General features: G+C 43.6%; 1 protein-coding gene across 9 annotated transcripts in view; it reads left to right on the forward strand.

Moving 5' to 3' along the window:
- The window catches only part of DIAPH3 (diaphanous related formin 3), a 782,005-nt gene that overhangs the window by 155,318 nt on the left and 602,224 nt on the right, over positions 1-24,463 (forward strand). For all 9 annotated transcript variants that reach the window (XR_012799927.1, XM_075591046.1, XM_075591039.1 and 6 more), the window contains exon 5: positions 2,002-2,132. Coding sequence is in view for 8 of the 9 variants with exons in the window: in XM_075591046.1 (XP_075447161.1) it covers positions 2,002-2,132 (131 nt within the window). In the remaining variant the exon portion in view is untranslated. The remainder of the gene's footprint in view (positions 1-2,001; positions 2,133-24,463) is intronic.

Consider the following 24,463-nt stretch of genomic DNA (forward strand, 5'->3'; position numbering starts at 1 on the left):
GCAATGTCTTGTATATAAAGTATACCCTGTTCACTTATGTAACTATGTATTTGTAACCAGGTATTAGTTATCATCATAACAATATGCCCAGGACATACTTGAAAACGAGACGTAACTCTCAATGTATTACTTCCTTGTAAAACATAGTATAAATAAATAAAAAATATATATCCACACCACACACATTAGATAAGTTATGGTGGGTGAAAAAGGTGGCACACAAACCTCCACCGTAATGCATATAGAAAATACAAATATCACTTGTGAGCAGCACATTCACGTCTTAGACAGGACTGCAACCCACTATGTACTTATTTGCATGTCATTTCCCAGAATCCCTTGCTGCAGTGGAAGCACTGTATGCTAGGCGATGATGGTGAAAATCAGGGTTGCAGACCTGTGTAAGACATGTGAACGTGCTGCTCACAAGTTATATTTTTATTTGATATATATTTTTCAAGAAAGGAAAATTATGTGTATGTATATATGTGTGTGTGTGTGTATATATATATATATGTATATATATATATATATATGTTTATGTACAGTATGTATATATATATATATATATATTTATATATATATATATATATATATATATATACATACATACATGTAGAGGTATCAGTACCGTGTTAGCCGAGCTTCAATAATCAAAAAATAAATAGATGATACCGTTCTGTGGCTAACGAAATGCTTTTATTTGTGCGAGCTTTCGAGATACACTGATCTCTTCTTCCGGCGATGTTACAATGAATGAAGCAAGGATTACTTAAAAACAGTGTCTCTTGGAATGTTGTCTGTGCTGGTCCTTCCCCCGGTGTGGATGAGATTTATGGCTGGAGGTGTCAAAGGGTAACTGAAAGCAAGTGAAGAAAGAGTGTGTATGTGTATCAGTGTGAATAAAAATGAATGGAGAGCCCACAGTATAAACTGTGCTCTACACAAGGTGGGTGTGGAGTGAGTGGGGATATAAATGGTGTGGGTGGGTGTGGAAATGTGAGAGTTTGTAGCACAACTAAAAGTGTGTGTGGATACTGTGTGGATCTGAGGGTTGCCATACTCAAAGGTAATCTTAAAACCCCGAAAGAGAGACGGTTGCATGAATACAAATGTATGCAACTGTTCGGGACACTTAGCAGTGGCCTAAACAGAGATCGAAATTTTATGAGTCATTACTGACACTAGCAAACTCTCTTCCCATGAGCGCTAAAGGCCATGTATGTACATACTGTGCTATATGTATGCACACACAGCTGTCTCTCACACATACTAATACTCCTTATTTTTCCATCCCTATACACCAATAGGGACCACATAGTATCCACACACACTTTTAGTTGTGCTACAAACTCTCACATTTCCACACCCACCCACACCATTTATATCCCCTCTCACTCCACACCCACCTTGTGTAGAGCACAGTTTATACTGTGGGCTCTCCATTCATTTTTATTCACACTGATAGACATACACACTCTTTCTTCACTTGCTTTCAGTTACCCTTTGACACCTCCAGCCATAAATCTCATCCACACCGGGGGAAGGACCAGCACAGATAACATTCCAAGAGACACTGTTTTTAAGTAATCCTTGCTTCATTCATTGTAACATCGCCGGAAGAAGAGATCAGTGTATCTCGAAAGCTCGCACAAATAAAAGCATTTCGTTAGCCACAGAACGGTATCATCTATTTATTTTTTGAATATATATATATATATATGTCCTGAGTATCCTGGTTAAGCAGTATTTTGTGTTAAATAAAGCCAAAGATGAATGGAAACACCCGAGGTATAGGTTTATTGATCTTATGGGATATTAGTGAAATAAAATAAAAAAACACAGATCATTGCATTCTTACTTTACAAGCTAAAATATTTTCAAGACCAATAAAAAAATGATTTGTCTTTATTTTAAAAGGGAAACTACAATTCAGGAAAGACTTAAAGTGCCTGACGTATTGAATATACAATTGCTAAGTGTGATTTTATCTTGTTGCAGGGGAGTCTCAAGAGCAGCAGGCTGATCTCACCACAGGAATTCATTCATGAACTGAAATCAGGAGCTGCAGATGAAAGGCTTGTCAGTTACTTAGACTCCCTTCGGGTATCTTTGACCAGCAACCCTGTCAGGTATTGTACTGTAGCTGATCTAGCAACATGCAGTCTCATGTAAAACTGTAATTCAGTAACGAGTCAACCTGTTAGATTTGTTCTGCACATGTTTACAAGAAATATCAATTGTCTCGTCATTTGGTTCCATTCTGTTCGAAGTGCTATTTTCCAAGATTATGAACTATATCCAATTACAGAATTATGTTTATATTTTCAACATTACCAATACAACATCAGCAGTTCCTGGCATTCTGTATTAAAAGGAAACACTTTCAGCTCAAAGACCTTTAATTTTGTTCTCCATCGTGCCTATGACCTATACTTAAGGAAGTTTATACAGTATTATAGGCTAAAGTTGCAAAACCCGGGCATTACTGAAATCCCTGCTTTCTGATTGGTCAAAATTCCGGGCATTATTCATTCAGTATTGTCCAGAATTTTTGCAGCTTGAAATGTGTTTATTTCCAGCCAATCAGCGTTTCTTTTTTGTCAGAGACAGGGCATGCAATTGGTCCATAGGTAGGAACAGCTCTGAGAAATGGCAGGGGATTGCTCCGTAGGAAGCAGCAGACAGTGACTCCTCCCCCTCCCTCCGGAACAGAGCCAACAGATTCAGTGAGGGAGATAGTGTGTACTGTAGCTGCAAAGCAAGTGAGTGGCTCACTGCAGTTTGTTTGTGGCTACAGTTTCTGTGTGTGTGTTTCAGTCAGTGTGTCTGCAGAAGTGTATGTCAGCAGCAGCATTGTTTGTGTGTCAGTATGTCAGTAGCATTGTGTGTGTGTGTGTCAGTGTGGCAGCAGCAGCAGTGTTTGTGTGTTTGTATGTGTCTGTGTGTCAGTGTAGAGGGAGAGGGGGATTGGCCCGGTATTAAAGGGGTTGCACCCCATATGGCCACCCCCTGACCTCACCAGTGAGTCAAGGGGTTAACTGGACTGCGGTCCAGGAATGTGGTTTACACCTTGTCATGTCATGAAAAATGTATGTTCCCCTGTTCCCATGTTTCATTATAATCCTGTATTTTAATGTTTTAAAGTGCATTTCTGTATCTCCAGTTCTGGAGGTCGCAGAGAGTTGATATTTGGCCAATGTGTGGAGTCACTGTAGGCATTAAGAACTGGCAAATTTCGACCCACTGAGCCCACTAGAATGGAATTTATTAATATGTGTAGATATTAAAGTATATATGTATGGTATTTTGGATCTGCTCTGAAAATGCAGACCATCTGCTATACTAATAGGTCATAAAGGGCAACCGGCTGATTGAGCCTAAGCACTGTGACAAAAAGTTAACTGCCCGGATTGTTTACACTAAGTACTAATCAACAGACCAGTACTAATCAACAGACTCTGCCACTCTAATTGTTACCTGAGGGTGGAGAATCATCAAACTGGAGTGGTTTGTAAGTGTTATGTCTACACCTACAAACAATGCAGATACTTCATTTGGTAAACTGGTCGTCGCCCCTGATTTAATTATGGGGCTACCCATAGAGTCCAAGTACACATGGGCTAATTAGCTGGGGGGCATGGGTTAATCTGTGTCTCTTCGTTAGGGATTGGATACAGATAATTGTTCACCAATAGTCTGTATTCAATGTTAAGAATAGGGTTACACAGGTATATAAACTGTGTCCACCTTACAGTTTTTAGTTGTTGTTCTGATTCCACCTGGGATGTCACCGGATTGCTGGAGAATTGCTAGCTGATACTTCTCCATCCCCCAACCCTAAGTAAGTGTTACCTTCTTGTCTGTTAATTGTACTATATTGCTGTGTTCACCTTTTTTAAGGAATAAATATAATAAAATATATCTAAGCCTCGTTCAGTTCAACCCAGATATTTGATGTTTATTATATCTTGTCATAAGTTACCGTGACAGTCAGGCCCAATGTAAGTGTGTGTGTGTTTGGGTATATAGTGAGGGATAGTGTTCTTATTAATGTGTGATGCATTTTATCCCCCCACATATTTTGTCCTATGTTAATGTTTATACAGGATATCATAATCATTATAATTGTTCTTTTATAGCGCTGCTAGTTTTTATTTAGCGCTTTACAGAGACATTTTGCAGGCACAGGTGCCCTGGAGCTTACAATCTTTTTTTTTTTTTTTTTTTTTTTTGGTGCCTGAGGCACAGGGAGAGCTAGTGACTTGCCCAATGTCACAAAGAGCTGACACCGGGAATGGAACCAGGTTTCCCTACTTCAGAGTCAGTGTCGTGACTCACTGAGACGCTCCTTCAGCCCTATAGGTATTTACCTATTAGTGTGCGTACAGTATATGTACAATATGACCCCACTTCTCGGCGATCCGCTGATATGGCGTACCGAGAAGGGGGGCGCCATGTCTATGCATGTGTAAGAACGAGGAAGTCAGAGGTCGCACATGCGCAGGCAGCGGACGATTAGCTTTGACATATCCAAGATGGCGCCTGACCAGCCTCCTTCACACATGTATACACTTACCTGTTGATTGCAGTTCCTGCGTTTTGATTATGTTTTAATTGATTTTTCAAGCTCTCTCACTGGTGGGTGCTGGGTGTTTATAGTAGTCACATTCATTCTGTTGGTGCACGTCCTTTATTATATATATATATATATATATATATATATTAATGTGTCGACATGAACTTTTTTCCATAGATATAGTTTGTACATGAGCCTTTTGAGATCTTACAAGTCTGCTCCTTGAGCATCTTTTTGTAGCTGTTAATTAAAGATATCTAATCCTGAAGAAGAATTTGAGGACGACATAGAATCAGTTTGACAGTTAAACTCTTTAGTATAGGAGGGGTATCTTTTTATTCTTCTAGTTTCATACTCTGTTTTTCTTTCCTACAGCTTACTAAATAACAGTGAGTTTACTTATGAGAATATATTAAACACGATTAAAAAAGTAGTTGGTTTCAAACCTTATGTTGGTTTCCCCGCTCAAACGTAAATTTACATTTTATTTTTTTAAATTTGTTTAACTTAGAGGATTTCCTGAAGTAAAATCCTGACTATTTTTCTTTTCTGTGAGTATCAAGTAGATGGTTTTTATATTTAGGGGCCATCTTTGTGTTTGGGTGTCAAAGATTTTGATGTGATTTTTATACTAAATAATCATTGATTAAAGCTGATAAAAATAGTGTTTTTTCGGTTTGGTAAAATCATTGGTTTAAATAAGCCAACTCAAATGGTAAGGGTATGTTCTTTAGTTCCTGATACGTTTCTTTATGAGCCACCTTCATTCTTGGGATAGTTTAAGATGGCCAACAGTGGCAATTTGTTGTATTTATATACATGGTTAGTTTGATCATATTCTATGCTGAAGAATCCTTTATGGCGCAGTGTGTTGCCGGTTCTTTTATCATTGAAGAGTTAAGCTTATTATGCTAATTGCCCCTTGCAGACCAAACTGTTTGACATTCATTTGTGTCATTTTTTTAACAGACTGAAACAAGTCAAATTCCTGTGTGGTTTTCAAATTACCAAGTACTCTGATTAACATTGTGCCTACAGCTGTACATTTTATTAAAATCAGACAGTGAGGTTTGTACTTGGGAGTTTCATCGTTTGTTCAAACCACCTATATAATGAAAGCTAATTGTGAGCATAACTTTTGGACTTAATATGTAGCTATAGTAACCTGAAACCTGCGATATTTGGGTTTGGACTGTGACGGGGAGGGGTGCCAACCTAGTAATAAAGGGGTTACCCCCATTAGGCACCCCCTTCCACCGTCTGGGAAGTGAGGGGTTAACCAAAAATGTACTTATAATACATATGTTCCCCTGCTTCACAACCAAAATGTACGTCCCTTGGTTATCCTATTCCCACATTTAGAGGGAATTAATGTATTTTTATTCCCCTGCCTCAGGGCAAACTGTGTTCTATGTGATAGAAATGTATATGGGTACAATTATTGGTATTTGTACCTGTACAGTGTATGCATCAACCACATACACTGGGATCAGGCCGGGAGGGAAAGGGTTAATTGCATTTGCAGGTTTATGGCCCTTTGTCCCCTTTCCCGCCTTTTCAGGCTCCATTTTGCATCTCGTCCATAGGCCGCCATTGAAGCCCCATGCAAGTCAATGGGAATTTCAGTGGTTTGGGCCCGATATCATAGAAGACCTGCAGGTGGTGCCCGAGAGGAGAAGCGTCAGTTCCCCATTGAAAGTGAATGCAGTAATGCATTTCAATGGGGATTCCTTGGAGCCGACCTCCGGAGACGAGCTGGCAGCCAGCCAAACCGCAAGAGCGGAAACAATGTCTAAAAAGAGCTTTGATCAGGTCTCGGTCAAGTTCACGTCCAAATGGCGTGGGAACTTTTGTTCTAGGGCACCCAGAAATAAAATTCGTTTGCCCCTGGCCCCTGGGAATCCCCTCAGTTGACCCCAACCGAGTCCGACAATTAATGGCGACGAGAAAGGGTCGCACCGGCTACGAGGGTCTCACCCTTGTCCGCAATGGCAGAGAAAGCCGCGTGGCTTTCAAACACTAAGTCCAAAACAGTGTAAACTGAAAACCCATAACTCCGGTTCCGTGGGGACCAGAGGGCTGGGATTTGGTCAGGATGTAGTCACTGCTCTGGTATGACTGCATGGCAATTTCCAGCCCTCTCCCCTCAACCGAACGGAATAGGGTTAACTGTGAAAAAGTGTGTGTTTCCCATTGACTTCAATGGTAGCGGAGGTCCCATTGAATCCTATGGCTGCGCCGGCCCATGCATTTCAATGGAGAAAAGACGCGTGGCTTTGAAACGGCTAAGTCCAAAAGTGTGTAAAGGGAAAACTCATATCTCTGGTTCTGTGAGTACCAAAGGGCTGGGATTTGGGTAGCATGTAGTCACTGCTCCGGCATTACTGCATGGCAATTTCCAGCCCTCTCCGATCAACCGGACGGAGTATGGGTAAATGTGAAAAATGTGGTTTTCCCATTGACTTCAATGGCGGAGTTGCTCCATTAAAAGCCTATAGCGGCGGAGCCCATTGATTTCAATGGAAGAGTGAACTGCAGCGATTTATTTTAGCCTATAGCGGAGAATCCTGCATTAAAGTTAATAGGGGATTTTAACTTGGTTTTGGTATCTCCGGGTTTGGGGGTCGTGGAAGGCTGATATTTGGCCACTATGGCAAGGGTCCTCCGGCATGAGGACCTGGCAAATTTCAGCCCGCTCAGACCCACAGAACGGATTATTTTAATATATGCTTAATATTAAAATGTTACTCTGCATCCCTGGTATTTTTAAGCCCGTGAAAGCCACTGTCCCAGAAGGAATGTTAATTGCCACATGGCGTCAGGATGTCTGAGGGAATCCCATGTATGAAAGGCTCACCGCCCTGGATTGAGTGTTCTAGGACAAAGAAGAGCAGGATATGGGTACTTGGGTAAAGTGTTGTGTTTCACACCTTGAGACAAAGGTTTTCCTGTCAAAGACAGACTTGGGGACGCCAGTCTTTTGGGAGTGGGGCTAGTGAAATGAGCTCCTGATTAGAATAATCCCTACCCCTGTGGGCAGGTATTACCTTGCTTCCCACGTGAGGTGGCAATGGGTAATTGGGTGGAGGTAATTGATAACCAATGCCTGTCACCCAATGTTAAGGGATAGGGCTGAAACACCATGTAAACGAGTGTAAGCCCTATGCCCAATGTATTCGTGTCTTCATTTGTATCCTGTATGCCTGAATGAATTGCCAATCCCGTTCCTGATTGCTTCATTGACCCAAATCCTAAGTAAGTGTCCATATTCTGTGTGTTATTTGTATATCTTGTGTGTTCACCTTTTTCAAGGAATAAACTATATTTATCATATCATGGTCGCATTCGATTTAACCCAGAGATTTTTGGTGTATAATAACCCTGCACAAGCTCCCGTGACACAGACCCAAAACAGGGAGGGTCTTATTAACTTACATGTTATCTTTTTCATATTCTTCCCTGGAAAAAAAACCGCTACAGTTTTCAAAGATAACAGAAACATAGTGTGGCTGTAAGGAAACCATTAACATTATATTGTGTGTGCAAAATGTTTTTGTGAGACTGTTCCTGTAGGTAAAGTGCTAATGGTGTATTGATTTTCAATAAAATGTTGCAACTCAAAATACGTAAGAGCTTCAAGTGACCAAGTCCTTAATTTAAGATGAGGTTTGAACAATGTGTTGCAGGAAGCACTAAAATCATTAAACATTTCAAGTTTGCACCACTATGCTGATATGCTTTTATAGCATCTGACCATATTTTCTCTCCCACTAGTCTCAAAGTACTGACTTCCGGATAATCCGCAGCTATAATCGTTATTTATTGATAAAAAAATGGAACCGAAAACATGACACAAAAGAGGCTACATTTAGACTCCAACACATTTAAATACCTAAATTGTTGAAAGGTGTTGTGTACAGCATGACTTTTTAAAATGTGTTTCCTTACATACTGTATACTTGAGTGTACTGTTAAGTAAGAAAGTGCAACCAAAGTCTATTAATACAGTAGGTTCTTTTTATAGCCACTGAATGTAATATGGGTGAATAAGGGGGTACATTACTAAAATAGCCTTCACATATTAAACTAACTAATTTAATCTGTTTTCATAATATGTTATATATGTTTAGCTACTTCTCCTTTGCCTTTTTCCTTTTCCGTCTTTGTACTCCTTTAATCTTCCTGTAACTTCTATATACAACCTCCAATGTGTAAGTGATATACTGTACAATTAAACCTATAAATAAACACAAAAAACAAGAATAAATATTGTTACAGACCACAGTACTGTTTTCCAGAATAAGCAAGGTAAGATAATCATTTATAAATAAGAACAATAAGGATTACCAAATCGTAGTGAATTTATGTTGAGTTATGAAGGGAATTAGTTGGTTTCTCAATGTACACACTATTCTTTTCCGAACGTTAGGTGGATTAGGCGAAGAAGGGGGACTTCCAATTAGGCACATTGTTCCTACAGTATATAAAGGACTTGCAAATGTTGTACAGGCATACCCCGTTTTACATACACTCGCTTTACGTACACTCACTAGTACCTACATTTTTTTTTTGTTGCACCTTACCCCCTGTGTACGTACGCGTGCTTCGCGAGTACGGACACCAGGGGGCGGCGTGCGCACCTCAAAACTCCTGCAACCTCCTTCATGCTCGATCTCCCTGTTCCCTCTGCCCTCCCATCTGTCTCCGTTCCCCCTCCGATCTGTCTTCGTTCCCCCTCCCATCTGTCTCTGTTCCCCCTCCCATCTGTCTCCGTTCCTCCGGCACCCAAGCTCCATAAATCAGCAGCTTAACCAGCAATTCCACCCGCACTTACTGCAGCCCGTGATTCTGCTTCATCCCCCCTCCTCCCCCCTCCTCCCTCCTCAGAGCTCGCTCCTGTCTGCTGCAAAACTTTGCATGTAATGTGAACTACGAGCAACAGTGAGGGGGAGGTGAAGATCGTCTGCTGCAATCTTTGCTTGTGTGTGTGTGTGTGACTGAGTGAGTGACAGTGTGTGTGACAGTGACAGTGTGTGACTGAGTGACTGTGTGTGTGTGTGTGTGTGTGTGTGTGTCTGAGTGACTGTGTGTGCGACTGTGTGTGTGTCTGAGTGACTGTGTGTGACTGTGTGTGACTGTGTGACTGTGTGTGACTGTGTGACTGTGTGTGACAGTGTGTGACTGAGTGACTGTGTGTGACAGTGTGTGACTGAGTGACTGTGTGTGACAGTGTGTGACTGAGTGACTGTGTGTGACTGAGTGCGTGTGCGTGTGTGTGCGTGACTGAGTGAGTGAGTGCGTGACTGAGTGAGTGTGTGACTGACTGAGTGAGAGACTGACTGAGTGAGAGAGAGACTGAGTGAGAGAGAGAGACTGCGAGAAGGAGAGAGAGACTGCGAGAGAGCGCGTGACTGCGAGAAGGAGAGAGCTGCTATACAGTACTGACCCGCGTGCGCGCCTCTCACCTATTTGCTTGCTTCCATTCATTTTATTTGAATAAAGCCTACTGTATTTATTTTGGTTACAAATGCCTTATTTACATCAATTATGCATGTATATGAGGCTTGCAGTACAGTACATGCATCGTAAAGTGGAAAAAAAGTAGTGCTTCACTTTAAGTACATTTTCACTTTACATACATGCTCCGGTCCCATTGCGTATGTTAAAGCGGGGTATGCCTGTATTACTGTTACTTAGTCTAGATCGTTTTTAGGTTTATTTAGGATGAGGTGTGTAATAGTCAGGTCAGCATTTGGGCCACTTATCGCTATCACGCTTATCGATTTAGGGGCATTTCTACCAAATGTGGTATAGAGAGCCTACCTGACCACATTTCTGCAAGGAAATCGTTCAAAAATTGAATGAAGTTGCTGTGGTGTAAGGTAGCATCTACACATTATATCCATTCTATTTTATGCTGGAGCAAAGTAAAGTTTTGGCAGTGTTTTCACAGATTTCAGGGGAGGGGGACATTACCGTTTTTCTATAAGCAAGTGTTGGGAAATGGGAACATATTAGTTTAAAGCAAGACATTTCCGGTCTTGGATGCATATATTTTTGTATAGTGCATGATTTTTGTTCATGTTTAATAAAATTAATTCTGCTCAGTTTTGCCTTGAAATTAGGTTATGGAATGATTTACATTCATCGCTTATCTGCTTGGGAAACCTCTTGTTTCTAATAAAAGATTTTGTTCTTAAAACTCAGAGCCAAGTTTCTTGAATTTGTACATCTTGAAATGGAGTTAAATGTTTTGGAATGTAGGGTCATTTATCACGGTTTACTGCAGAGAAAATCGTTTTTACTGGTCACGAACTTATAACCTGACTTCAGTTTTTCTGCAATGTAAGTACTTTAGTCATATAATCAACATTCCTTCATGTGTTTATCCAGCGGGATGTAAAATGTGTTGGTTATACCAAATAAAAATATTACTTGTGAGCACAGTTACGTGTCTCACAGGTCTGCAACCCTGCTTTTCCCCATTAACTCTTTGCATATAGTGCTTCCACTCCAGCAATGATTTCTGGGCAATGATATGCAAATGTACACACTTTCTCCTTTCACTTAATGTCCATTTTAACATGGAGCCCCATAAGCACATTCCTGCTGTATTACACACCTTTTCATCACTGCCTTGGTTAAAGAATTGTATAGGAAGCAAACCTAACCATGTAGTCTACATTGCTAACATGTCTTTCTCTTTTGTTAATCTGTCTGTTGGTGTACATCAAGACTCTCTTCTGGGACCTCTCCGTTTCTCTCTCTACACTTGATCACTTGGTGACCTCATCAACTCCCTTGGGCTTGGGTATCTATCTATATCTATCTATATCTATCTACTGTTATTCTGAATCCGACAATCCAGTCCCAAGTCTCCGATTTGCCTCCTGGCTATATCCTCATGGATTGTCCTCAGCCGACTTAAACCTAATATGGCTAAAACTGAGCTCCTCATATTTCCACTTAAATCTGGCCTAATATCCCCCTTTTCCATCACAGTTAACGGTACTGTCATCTTTGCTGGCGCCAAAGCATGTTTCCTAGAAGTAATATTTGACTCTTCCCTTTCCTTTTCCATTCACATCATGCCCAAAATTGTTGCTTCTTTCTCCATACGATTGCCAAGATCCGCCCTTGTCTTGAGAGACGGGGTCGGAGAGCGGGGAAGAGACTGGGTCGGAGAGCGGGGAAGAGACTGGGTCGGAGAGCGGGGAAGAGACTGGGTCGGAGAGCGGGGAAGAGACTGGGTCGGAGAGCGGGGAAGAGACTGGGTCGGAGAGCGGGGAAGAGACGGGGTCGGAGAGCGGGGAAGAGACGGGGTCGGAGAGCGGGGAAGAGACTGGGTTGGTTAAAAAATATAATATATTGAATTTGACAGGTCAAGATTCTTCCTGGGTCTGTCCAGAGCTTCAGAGAATACTTAATTGGTGGATTATCACTTATGGCCCACTAAAAGTACAAGATGTGTTTGACGGATAATGAGATGAGGGCAGTTCTTTTGCCAGAGATGGGATTAAAATATGGCTCTTTCGACATTTTTATAAACAGGACCCTTGTAACTTTACCTTCAAAGCATTCTCTGGAGGCTTCTGCAAGGTTCTGGGGCGTGGCTAAGTAAGTATTCCACACAAGTGAATTTATTAAAAAAAATAAGATTATCCGGTGATGTAATCCGTGCAAAGAGATACATACAGTGAGGTCTAGAAAGTAGCCAGGGACAGATATCCATTTGTCACTTATTTAGGAGCAAGTCGTCATAATTTAGTAACCCCGCAGAGGGGTTACATGTTATTTATACAAGGGGTTAATATCTGCTGGGTTGTTGCAAAGTAATGACAGTTTAAAATATTGTTGCCACTTAGCTTAACTGAAATATAAGCCACGCCCATCTTCTAGAATGAGCTCACCCTGTTACATGGGGTGGGGTAATGTGGTGAGGAGCCCAACCACTCCCCTGTAGCTATAGTGACCTGTAAGGTCACTAGGTAGTATAAATATGGGAGTATACAGTAGGGGGTTGGACCTTAGTCCACAGGAGGACCACAGGAGTGCCCCAAAAAGATCCAGGAGGGCCTCAGAAGAAACCAGAGGGGGTCTCGACTGTCAGTATGGAGTCCTAGTCTAGCAAGTGTGTAACTCTGTGTTAAGATGTGCCGTCACCGTTATTGTTTTCAAAGTTAGGAAAAGTGTCTGCAGCAAGAAAGGGCAACTTAATATCTGATGTAGATGCATGGCTGTCCACTATTATTTAGTGGGTATGTGTGTGACAGTTCACAGTAAGTGATCCCTAAACCAGGGTTCTCCAGAACTGGCACCAGCAAGGTTGCTCTAACGCCAACTTTGAAAAATAGGCACACCAGGTTATGGAGTGAAGACTGCTAGGACATTGTAAGGATGAAGAGTAGATGGGGACCCTGATGGAACTACACCCCTAAGCTGAGTCTAAGAAAGTACCTGTGAATGACTGCATTCCATTAAAGTCATAGAAATGCATGTTCATCTTGACCGTGGGTGATATAAATTGATATAAGCCGTGTGTACCTCACGGTGGAGCTGTCTGGACACAAGGAAGAAAGCTGTACATGTGAAAGCCTGTTCTGTCAATTAACCTGTCCTGTTTGTGTAACAAAGTTCCTGGCACCCTGATACCTTACACTATCAGCCATCCGAATGCCAGCACCCGGAGAAGGTAAAGAGTCTGTGTCACCACACCTACACTAACTGATAGTGAAAGTCTTTAGGAGCTGGGCAACACATTTTTGGGTGTTAAATGCATAGTTTTTTTTTTTTTTTAAAGCATAACCTGAAACCCTGCCAAATATATATTAATGACGTATTTTGCATAATTTCTTGGGTGGTGGGAGCGTATAGATATGATTGCAATTGAGTAAGGGGTTAATATTAACTAATTGAAAGTACCTTGCGGTGGAGAAAGGTGAGTAGAGTAACACTGGCTGCATTTCCAAGTCACGTACTCACTTGTGTTCTGTTTCCGACAGATGGTAAATGGGGACAGATTGAGGAGAGAGATTGTTCATTGTAGAGACCTTTTGTGAAGGTATAAAGTGGGCCAGCGAGAGAGCTGTGTATTAACCCTTGACCTGTATGTAGGTCGTGTGCCCTATGTGACACCGCCCTCTCTCCATATCTCCTTCACTCTATCCATATCGCCACCTCTCTCCATACCACCGCCCCTCTCTCTCCGTGCCATGTGTCTCTCTCCATGCCGCACTGCCCGTCTCTCTATGCCGTGCTCCGTCTCTCTCTGTCTCTCTCTCTCTGTGTGTCTCTCTGTCTCTCTCTCTGTCTCTCTCTCTGTCTCTCTCTCTGTCTCTCTCTCCCAGGGTCTGTCTCTGCTTTGGGTCTTTTACCTTCAGTCGGTAGGGTGCCAGAGTGTATTCTCTCTGTAGGCTGTGGTAGGTTTCCAGCTTCTTTGAGCGCTAGATATCATTTTCCCACATAGTCACATACTGCTTCTTCATTGCGTTGGCGATTGAGTTGATTTTTTTCCCCGCAGGTTGTTGATCTGTGTGAGGTTTTGTCCTTGGAGTGAGAGGACAAGTTGTTTGAGGACAAGTTGTTTGATGACACAGGGTTTAGTGAGGAGGTCCTGGCTTCTCATTGCTCTGTAGCAGTAAGACTGTGGATGGCTGCTGTTTAGGTGGGCCCAGAATGTCAGAGCTCTCTTCTGTACAGTGAGCAGTAGAGGAAAGCGGCCCAGCTCAGCCCGACATGCATTGTTTGATGTACTCCTGTGTACTTGGAGAAGGTGTTTGTAGATTTCCAGATGCAGTATTTCTGTTGGGCTGGAGTCCCATTTTGTGGAGTCTGGGTATGTTACAGGGCCCCACACCTCGCTGCCATACAGAAGGATGGGTGTGATGATGCTGTTGAATATTTTCATCCAGATTCTTATTGGTGGTTTGGGGTGGTACATCTGTTTCCTTATTGCGTAGAATGCTCTGCGGGCCTTCTCCTTCAGCGTACTATTGGCCAGGTTGAATTTCCCTGATGAGCTGATTGTTAGACCAAGGTATGTGTAGCTCGCTATCTGTTCCAGTGCATTGTCGTCCAGTATGAATTGCGATATGGTTGGATGTTTTTTAGATTTTTTTCTGGAATACATTATTCTGTTTTTTTCTAGGTTCACAGAGAGTGCCCAGGTCTGGCTGAAGTTTTCTAGTATTGCCAGTTTCTGTTGGAGACAGCAGGAGCAGGTCATCTGCGTATAGTAGAGACTTAATCTCAGTTCCAGCCAAGTTGAGCCCAGATGCTGAGGAGGAATCTAGGGCTGCTGCAAGCTCATTGATGTAAATGTTAAAAAGTGTGGGACTCGGGCTGCAGCCCAGTCTAAGGCCTCGGTCCCGCTGCGCTCAGCGCCCAGCAGGGGAATCCTCGCGAGCCGGTCCCGGTCCCCCCTGGCGGCACAGCTGACTACACGCTGTGGCGCGTCAGCCGCTAGGAGACACAAGAGAATGGTGTTTCCTAGCGTTGACGCGTCACGTGGTGTGGCTGTGAGCCAATGGGGAGGGGAGGCTTTCGGGAGGAGGAGATGCTTCGGGGAGCGGGGAGGAGTGTGGAGTGAAAGCAGGTGAGTGCCTGTCTGTGTGTGTGTGTGTCTGAGTGCGTGCGTGCCTGTCTGTGTGTGTATGTGTGTGCCTGAGTGCGTGAGTGCCTGCCTCTGTCTGTGTGTGTGTGTGTGTGTGTGTGTGTGTGTGTGTGAGTGCCTGCCTGTGTGTGCGTGCGTGTGTGTGTATGAGTGCCTGCCTGTGTGTGTGTATGAGTGCCTGCCTGCCTGTGTGTGTGTGTGTGTGTGTGTATGTATGAGTGCCTGCGTGTGTGTGTGTGTTTAATACTTACCCTCAGCAGCTCCAGCCCGAGTCCGTGGAGGGAGGGGGGGGGGAGAGTAGCGGGTCCCTCCGCTCAAGCCACGCCCCCCTCCCTGTCAAGCCTCCCACCTCCCGCTCCGGCTCCCGCTCCCTACAGACCGCATATCGCGGTCTGTGTATGTCAGCGCACCGCCTGTCTGCAGTGCGGGTGCGCTGACTCTGGGAGCGGGGCCTTAGCCTAACTCCACGGCCTTGATGGAAGAAGTATGTCCTTTTGTTATTAACTTTCATGCAGCATTTGTTTTCAGAGTACATACTGCACAGACACACTTTATTCGAGCAAATACCCAGTATGTACCTGGCAGATACCTGGAATGAGCCGCTCCTCACCTCTGACAAGCCCCGTTGCGTTTGCCTTCCCAGCCTGGGTTCATGCCTGGCTGACGGGCGGCTGATCTGTTAAATGATAATGATTAGGATTTAATAGGCTGCAATGCTTCGCGTGTCTACCAGATGGCATAAATTCATGAATTGTAATGCAGTATATATATATATACTGTGCAGTATTGCAGCCAGCGGGAATAAAATGCTTCAATCCCTGCCTGGAAAATACCTCAATGCACTCGGGCAGAAAACAGTCACAAACCTCAATACACCCGGGTATACCCGAATTCGTGGGACTAGCCAAGCTCGAATAAAGTGTGTCGCCAGTGTACTTTTGATCGTGTCGTATTCCGCTCTCTAGTATTTTCAGCAATAGGCCTGGATGCCAGATGGAGTTGAATGCTTTTTTGAAGTACACAAAGCAAGCAAAGATTTTGCCTGTGTTGGTGTTGTGGATGTGCTTATTAATCAGGCTGTGTAGGGTATGGATGTGTTCCGTGGTGCGGTGGTTTGGCAGGAAGCCTGTCTGGCTCTTACTCCGTACCCTCTGCTCTGTCAGGAAGGTAAGGATTCTGCTGTTCAAGATGCTGTTGAACAGTTTCCCCAGGGTGCTGCTGACACAGATTACTCTGTAATTGGATGGGTCCATCCTGTCTCCTTCTGGATAGGGGTTATCAGTCCTTCGTTCCATAGTTCAGGGAAGTAGCCAGTAGTGAGGACCAGGTTGAACAATTTCAGGATTGCTTTTTGTATAGATGGGTTGCTGTATTTCAGCATCTCTTGTAGAATGCCATCTGGTCCACTGGCTTTCTTGGTTTTTATTAGTTTTATTTTTTCTTTTATTTCTGGATTGTGATTGGTATGTCCAGGGGTTTTTGGTTATCTTTTATAGTGTTCTCCAGGAATGTTTGTTTGGTAAGGATTTGTTTTTGTTCTTGTGTCAGGTTTTCTTCTGGGATTTCTTGGTAAAGGTCCTTGAAGTAGTTTTTCCAGATGTTACCATTCAGAATGGCCAGGTATCTGTTATTCTGCTTTGTATCCAGATGTTATCAGGTTTGCCAGAAAGTATTTTCATCTAATGCTTCTTCAATTCTTTCTAATTTTTTGGCAATGTGGTTTTGTTTTTTCTTCCTTAGGGTGTGCCTGTAGTGCTTCAGGTGTTGGTGGTACCTCATTCGTAGTTCTGTATTGTTTGGGTCTCTGTGTTTTTGGTTTGATATTGTTCACAGGCTTTTTCTAAGGGTGTTGCATTCCTTATCAAATCATTTTTCTTTGATTTTGTCATTTGTTGTTGGTCTGTTAGGACTAGTTTTTTCAGGTTTGATTTCTTTGCTATTAGATGGAATATTTTGCTGAGATTTCTTACTGCCAGGTTTACACAGTGTTTGTTCTGCTCGTAGTTTGTGTCCTGGAAGCATTGGAGTAGGTTTCCAACTTCTGAGCTGTTGATTGTTTGTGTATGTCGCGAGGCTCTGTTTTGTCCATTTGTAGGTGGCTTTCAGGCTATGAAGGTTGGAGAGGGTTTTTTGTGGTGTGCTTGGTTGGTATGGTCTCTTAATAAAGAGCAGGGTTTGATTGTGGTCTGATTGGGGTGATGCTGGTGTGACTATGAAAGCACTGATGGCTTGTGGGTCTATATCAGTTATTGCGTAATCCACTACGCTGCTGCCCAGCACAGAGCTATATGTGTATCTACCCAAAGAGTCTCCTCTTGTCCGTCCATTGATAATGTACAGTCCTAGACCACGACACAGGTTTAGGAGCTCTTTACGATTCTTGTTTGTTGCGCTGTCGTAGCTGGTTCTTTGACGTGTCACAGAGCTATGGCAAAAAGTGTCATTTCCAAAGATGTACAGCTAAACCCCGTTATAACGCGCCTCGCTATACCGCGATTCGGTTATAACGCGGTTATCCCATGGCTCCCGTTTTTTTTTTTTGCACACTGCACACACTGCACACACTGCACACACTCACTGCACACACACTGCTCATTGCTCACACTGCACACACCACACTGCACACGCACTGCTCATTGCACACACTGACACACTGCACACACACTGCACACACACTGCACACTGCACACACACTGCTCATTGCTCACACTGCACACATTGACACACTACACACACACTGCTCATTGCTCACACTGCACACACTGCACACACACTGCTCATTGCTCACACTGCACACACCTCACACTGCACACACACTGCTCACACTGACACACACTGCACACTGCACACACACTGCTCATTGCACACACGGACACACTGCACACACACTGCACACTGCACACACACTGCTCATTGCTCACACTGCACACACTGACACACTACACACACACTGCACACTGCACACACACTGCTCATTGCTCACACTGCACACACCTCACACTGCACACACACTGCTCACACTGACACACACTGCACACACTGACACACTGCTCATTGCTCACACTGCACACACACTGCTCACAGTGACACACACTGCTCATTGCTCACACTGCACACTGCACACACTGCTCACACTGACACACACACACACACACACACACACACACACACACACACACACACACACACACACACACACACACACACACACACACACACACACACTACACTTATACATAAATCAGCCTTACCTTACCTTGGGGATGATTTTTGAGGCATGTGGCTGCAGGGTGGGGGTGGTGCTGCGGTGGAGGGGGATGATGGCTGCTGCGGGGGCCCCCGATGCTGCGGGGGCTGGTGGGATGGCCCGGTGCAGCGCGGGGGGGCATGGGGGGGGGGGGGCAGGACGACCCTGCGCTACGGCAGGGCCAGGGGGCCCTGTATTGCGGCGCGAGGGCCCTGTGCTGCGGCGGGGGGAGCCGGACCGGAGGGGAATCCCCCCTCCCACCTCCTGTCACGCAGTGACAGAGGAAGCGGAAGCCGGAGGGGCATCCCCCCTCCCATCTCCTGTACCGCGGTGGCAGGGGAAGCCGGAACCGGAGGGGAATCCCCCCTCCCATCTCCTGTCACGCGGTGACAGGGGAAGCGGAAGCCGGAGGGGCATCCCCCCTCCCATCTCCTGTACCGCGGTGGCAGGGGAAGCCGGAACCGGAGGGGAATCCCCCCTCCCATCTCCTGTCACGCGGTGGCAGGGGGAGCCGGAACCGGAGGGGAATCCCCCCTCCCATCTCCTGTCACGCGGTGGCAGGGGGAGCCGGAACCGGAGGGGAATCCCCCCTCCCATCTCCTGTCACGCGGTGGCAGGGGGAGCCGGACCGGAGGGGAATCCCCCCTCCCATCTCCTGTCACGCGGTGACAGGGGAAGCGGAAGCCGGAGGGGCATCCCCCCTCCCATCTCCTGTCACGCGGTGACAGGGGGAAGCCGGGACCGCGGGGTAAATACTATATGCACTGATGCGGCGGCCATTTTTTTTTGGAGGACCGCGTTATAACGGGGTTTAGCTGTATTTATTTCCATCTGAAGATATGTAGTCCTGTTCTCTGCCTGTTCTGCGTTCAGGTCTCCACATATCAGCACTTTACCTAGGTTCTGAAAGTGGATTGCCTCTGGCTGCAGGATCTCGAAGATGTCTGGATTGTAGTATGGGGAGTTGGAGGGGGGGGGATGTATGCTGCACATAGGTATGTGTCATATTGATGGGTGAATATCTCTCTGTCTGAATGTCTCTCTGTCTCCCTGTCTGTCTCTCTGTGTCTCTCTCTCTCTGTCTCTCTCTCTCTCTCTCTCTGTCTCTCTCTCTCTGACTCTCTCTCTCTGTCTCTCTCTGTCTCTGTGTCTCTCTCTGTCTCTCTCTGTCTCTGTGTCTCTCTCTGTCTCTGTGTCTCTCTCTGTCTCTGTGTCTCTCTCTGTCTCTGTGTCTCTCTCTGTCTCTGTGTCTCTCTCTGTCTCTGTGTCTCTCTGTGTCTCTGTGTCTCTCTCTGTCTCTGTGTCTCTCTCTGTCTCTGTGTCTCTCTCTGTCTCTCTGCCTTTGTCTCTGTCTTTAGGGGAAGTTATATAGCCATATTCTGTAGGCATCGTAATGTACAGATGTAGCTAGCCTTATTGTCTCTGGTGCCGCTGCAACCTGTGGGGATGTGGACCTTGAAGAAAATCTTAGAGCAGGAGCAAAAGTATGTAAAAGGTTAAAGTTGTAACTAAATCATGAGGAAGGCTCATGAAATTGAAATGGCAGAAAGCGTGAGAACAATTTTACTGAAAGAGAGGGAGGGTAAAATCTAACATTGGTAGAAAATGAGGAGATAGAGTATGGAATACCATTTAAATTCAGTTGAACATATTAATTGTTGACAAGAAAATGACTGCATTTGTCAATTTACTAGATTTCGTGACATAATTTTCTGTTCTAACTTTTTGATTGAATAGTTAAATTCAATAAATATGGCATGCTTTACATGCCACCGTACAATCTCCTGCCTATACGGTATTCAAGTATAAAAATATCATAATCTGCACACTTATTTTGCTATATGCAGTCATGGCAGGGTTCTTTGTTCTTTCTAGTGTGATATATTGTATGATGAATTGTTAACCGTTTCATTGCCAGAGCCACAGCACAACACATTTTGCTGCAATGCTTTTTTTGCCTCCTTTCAACAAGTGTTAAGGCAACTGCACAGTACCTTTCAACCCATAAAACGAGCTCTTGAAAGGTACTTTAACCTTAACTCTGCACTCTGTTAACATTTTCTTTATGTCATGACTGCCCCTTAATCAATACAAATATTTAGTCTTCTAATTCATCGGTTCTAGTAAAAAATGATTGGTTAAGTGTTTTGAACGTAATACTCTAGTACTGAAGCAGTTAATATATTGATTTAGATTTTATTCTTGTGGTTTTATGGATGTACGCTCAAACTGTCTCTCTGAATTTTTATGGAGACAGAAGCTTTGTAGCTGATCAAGATAAACTAGGCTGTTGTGCTGGCATTTATAATTTGATTTATCAGATATTTTTCTTTTAATTTGCCAAACAGCTGTTCCAGAAAATTACATGTAACAGATTTGATCTCTTGCGCTCTTAAGGGCATATGGCTGTTTATATGATGTGAAATGAACACTTTGAAAGAGGGTGGAGAGTTATGTTGACAGGGTCGTTTGTCCAATTAAACAAATATGTTCAACTTTCTCCATAAAAGTATTGTCTTTGTGGGTAATTATAAATTATTCTACAAAAAGTGTGTAATTAGAAGTTATTTTTTTTGATCATTAAAAATATTTCCTTGCTGTGGGCCTGCCTAACTGTCAGGTTTCACCCCTTGAGCTAGTGTAAAATGTCTCCTATTGCTTTGTGATAGATGAACTTATTATGTAGTGCAAGAAGCTTTATTTGCTGTACTAATGAATAGTTGTATTAAAAAAAAACAAAAAAACGAGATTAATTTAAATGAAAAATGCCGTAGTGACATCTACAATTGTTTTTGTTTTATTCCCACTAACCAGTCATTAGTGCTTTTGTGTTAAATGTAAAAGCATTTTAAACTCTAGTAGCTTTGCATTTTGAGTTTGAGTTCTTCCTGTTTCTGGTGATGGAGAGAGATTCGTGGTAACTGTATGACCCCAGTCTGTGTTAATGCATTCGCTGTTAAATTGTAGTAGGCATTGTAGCAGCTACTTGACCATGAGGATTGTCATTGTTCTCATTTTTATGTTGGTGCTTCATTAACATTAGTTAACGTCAGAACAGAGATATACAAAACCAATACTGAGGTATGAGGTTGTTGCGGGGAACAATATATCAATACAATAGAGTGGAATGTCTATTTGTTCCTCTCTTTTATTCTTTACTTATGTAGCCTCCTTTCCCTATGCCTATGGGGACTACACGTACTGCTGTTACTGAGGCTCACAGAAGGCCAGAGGGGTACGATATCTTGCGGTGCAGCACTTCCAGCTATGACGATCCCAGCGTAAGCGGGATGACACAATAATTACTATACAACCTGGTATAATATAGCGTCTTAGCTGTACACTTATAGCAATAACATACCCACAATACAATATCACAATGCAATAAACCCCCACATAATATCCAACACCCCGGTGTGGTTCCCCAAAGTACTGATGGTGCTCTAGGCACCTTAACACCTGGTGTCCATAGAACACTCCCACCCAAAGTGTGAGGTAGCGTTACCCGTGTGTATATAGTTGGTGCACGTAATACCTCCCTGGGCAGTCCTGTAATATGAATGAAATATAGATCAGTCAGGTTCCAACAATCCCCTCACGCCTTAGGGTCCTGATCCGCCTCGTGGGTGAGCTCCAGCAGGAGTGTCTCACGTAATATCTTTGAAGGACCTCTGGCCTGGTCCCAGACCGCAGGGCAGCGCGTGGCTGTTCGGTCACCGGTGAAGTAACACACTAATAATGGGGAAGCATCCCTATCTGGGGGCCTTCCCTACAACACTCAGCTAGTTATGATTCTGGGCCTAAGGGGCAAACCTAGACCTAGTCCAGGGAAGCACTGCTCCCTGGACACTATCTCTCTGGTTGCTCTCCTCCTTCCGACTACCTTGCGGTCTCCCTTGGCGCCAAACCCTATCTCCGTCCTCCTGGATGCTCGAGCCCTATTGGCTGTAATGCCCCACATGGTCCCTACTACCTTAAGGATCCTGGGACTTGTAGTCCCACAATATGCTGTACGGAGCCACCTAAGATGGCCGCCGCACTTGGTATTCACTGCGCATACGCGAAGCATTGTACTGTGCATGCGCAAGGGACTAGATGGCCGCCCCCACACTCGCAATCCGGCACGGAGCTCTGGCGGCACTGATCAGCCAGGCAGCTCCCCTTCCAGCCTCTCTCCCTGTACCAGAGGTACTGTAAAGGGACTCGGCTACACTTGTATGACGCCAACATATTCCACAACACAATATAATTGATGCAAAGGACTATATAGATGATAAAGAAAACAATCTAACAAAAACCAATAGATTACCACGTTATGGTACAGCCAATAAAGGTACAGCCAATAAAGGTATACCTGATCGAAGAATCGTACAACCTAAAGATAATTATTTAAATAATTCTTATGACATTTTTCGGTCTCTTAACAACATTATATCTAATGTAACTTAAAGAAAAAGCCATATGCACGTCTACTCTCACCCACGCTTCCCTTCTACCTCTTCACGTGCTAATGGTGTTAACCTATCTACTGATTAACCTTAAAACCCGCCCTGCAAATCAAGCATCCCAATGGCTTGCACTCATAGCTATTGTCTCACACTCAGTCACGCGTACCAACCAATGTGGCCAAGCACTGCCATCTACAGCACTTTTTCCCTTACTGGAGATTCAATTGCCAGGGCTGAGTCACAGACCAGCTGAATGATCCTGAATAGGACAAAGAACACTAGATACGGATGTGTCCTAAAGTGATCTAGGACCTTTGCTGCTGACCTTCTGCGGCCTGGACATTTTGCCACGATGTCCGCTCCTGTGCCTTACCACAGTCAGCCACGTGCCCGACCCAACAAGCCAGGTCTGCTGCAACCAACCGCCTGTTCCGACAGCTGCATGTTTAAATGTCCCGTGTGGGACCGCTACACTGACTAAACTGGCTGCTCTTTAAATGTCCCGTGGCGAATTGTCCTGCAGCGTAGTGTCCTGGTGGCAGAACGCCAGGGGTGTTTTGGTGGCGGCCAAATGTCTCATTACGTCCTGGAGTCTACATGTCTGATGCGCTGACGAGAGGACTGTACCCTGCCGGGTAAAAACCCTACTGCGGAGTCCCAGACTGATGTGTATATTTAACCTTCTGTAAGGGTTCTGTTTGAGAAGGGAGTGTCCTATTATTGGGGTCAGATGATTGAAGTGACAGAGTTTCTCAGAGAAACTTGACACGTACTTTATTTTTCATTTTTGTTTACATTAACAGTAACTAAAGCACAACGAAAAAATGCACTTGTTTATGGCATTCTAGCTTCCCTACATAAGGTATCTTCTCTAACTGATGGTACAAGACCTAGGTAACTATCAGTGAACAATAGCAATCAAGTAAAAGAAAGGTACTGACATATTCTCTCTGCTTTGTACTGTATGTATATCTTTGTTTTTTTACTGACCACGACCATATGGACTAAAGCATTTTGGATATTAAATTTATATAGTGTGAATGCGGAGCTGGTCTAAAAATTAACATTTCTTAATCACAAATTAGTATTTATTTTCATCATCTGAAAATAAGACCATATTCTAGTCTTGATAACAATTTGATTTCTTTCTTTCAGTAGGTAACTTTGTTTAGGTAACATAATATTGATATGTCATTGCTTGTACTGGCTGTTAAACGCTTTACTGATTATCTGTTGGCAGTAATATTGTTATGATAGAATAATTATCTACTAAATAGCATGGCTCTGGTGTGATTGTAATAGAGTATTTACTAACATATGCGTTTCATCTGGCGCTCTACCCAATGATTTAATGATTTAAACTGTTGCAAAGTATCTATAACTATTACACTTAATCGAACCTAATTTGTACGATTTACATAAAAATAACCAAATAAACTTTATGGGTTACTTTCACGAGAATCAGAAATTAGAGCATTTATATGTGTGTCTCTGACCAATCTATGGCCCAATTTGTTTGAATTTATCATGTTATATTTTGTTTTCATTTTTTTAGGGAACAATAGTTTGGATTAATG

The sequence above is a fragment of the Ascaphus truei genome, chromosome 3 (genome assembly GCF_040206685.1).
Source record: "Ascaphus truei isolate aAscTru1 chromosome 3, aAscTru1.hap1, whole genome shotgun sequence".
Lineage (NCBI taxonomy): Eukaryota > Metazoa > Chordata > Amphibia > Anura > Ascaphidae > Ascaphus > Ascaphus truei.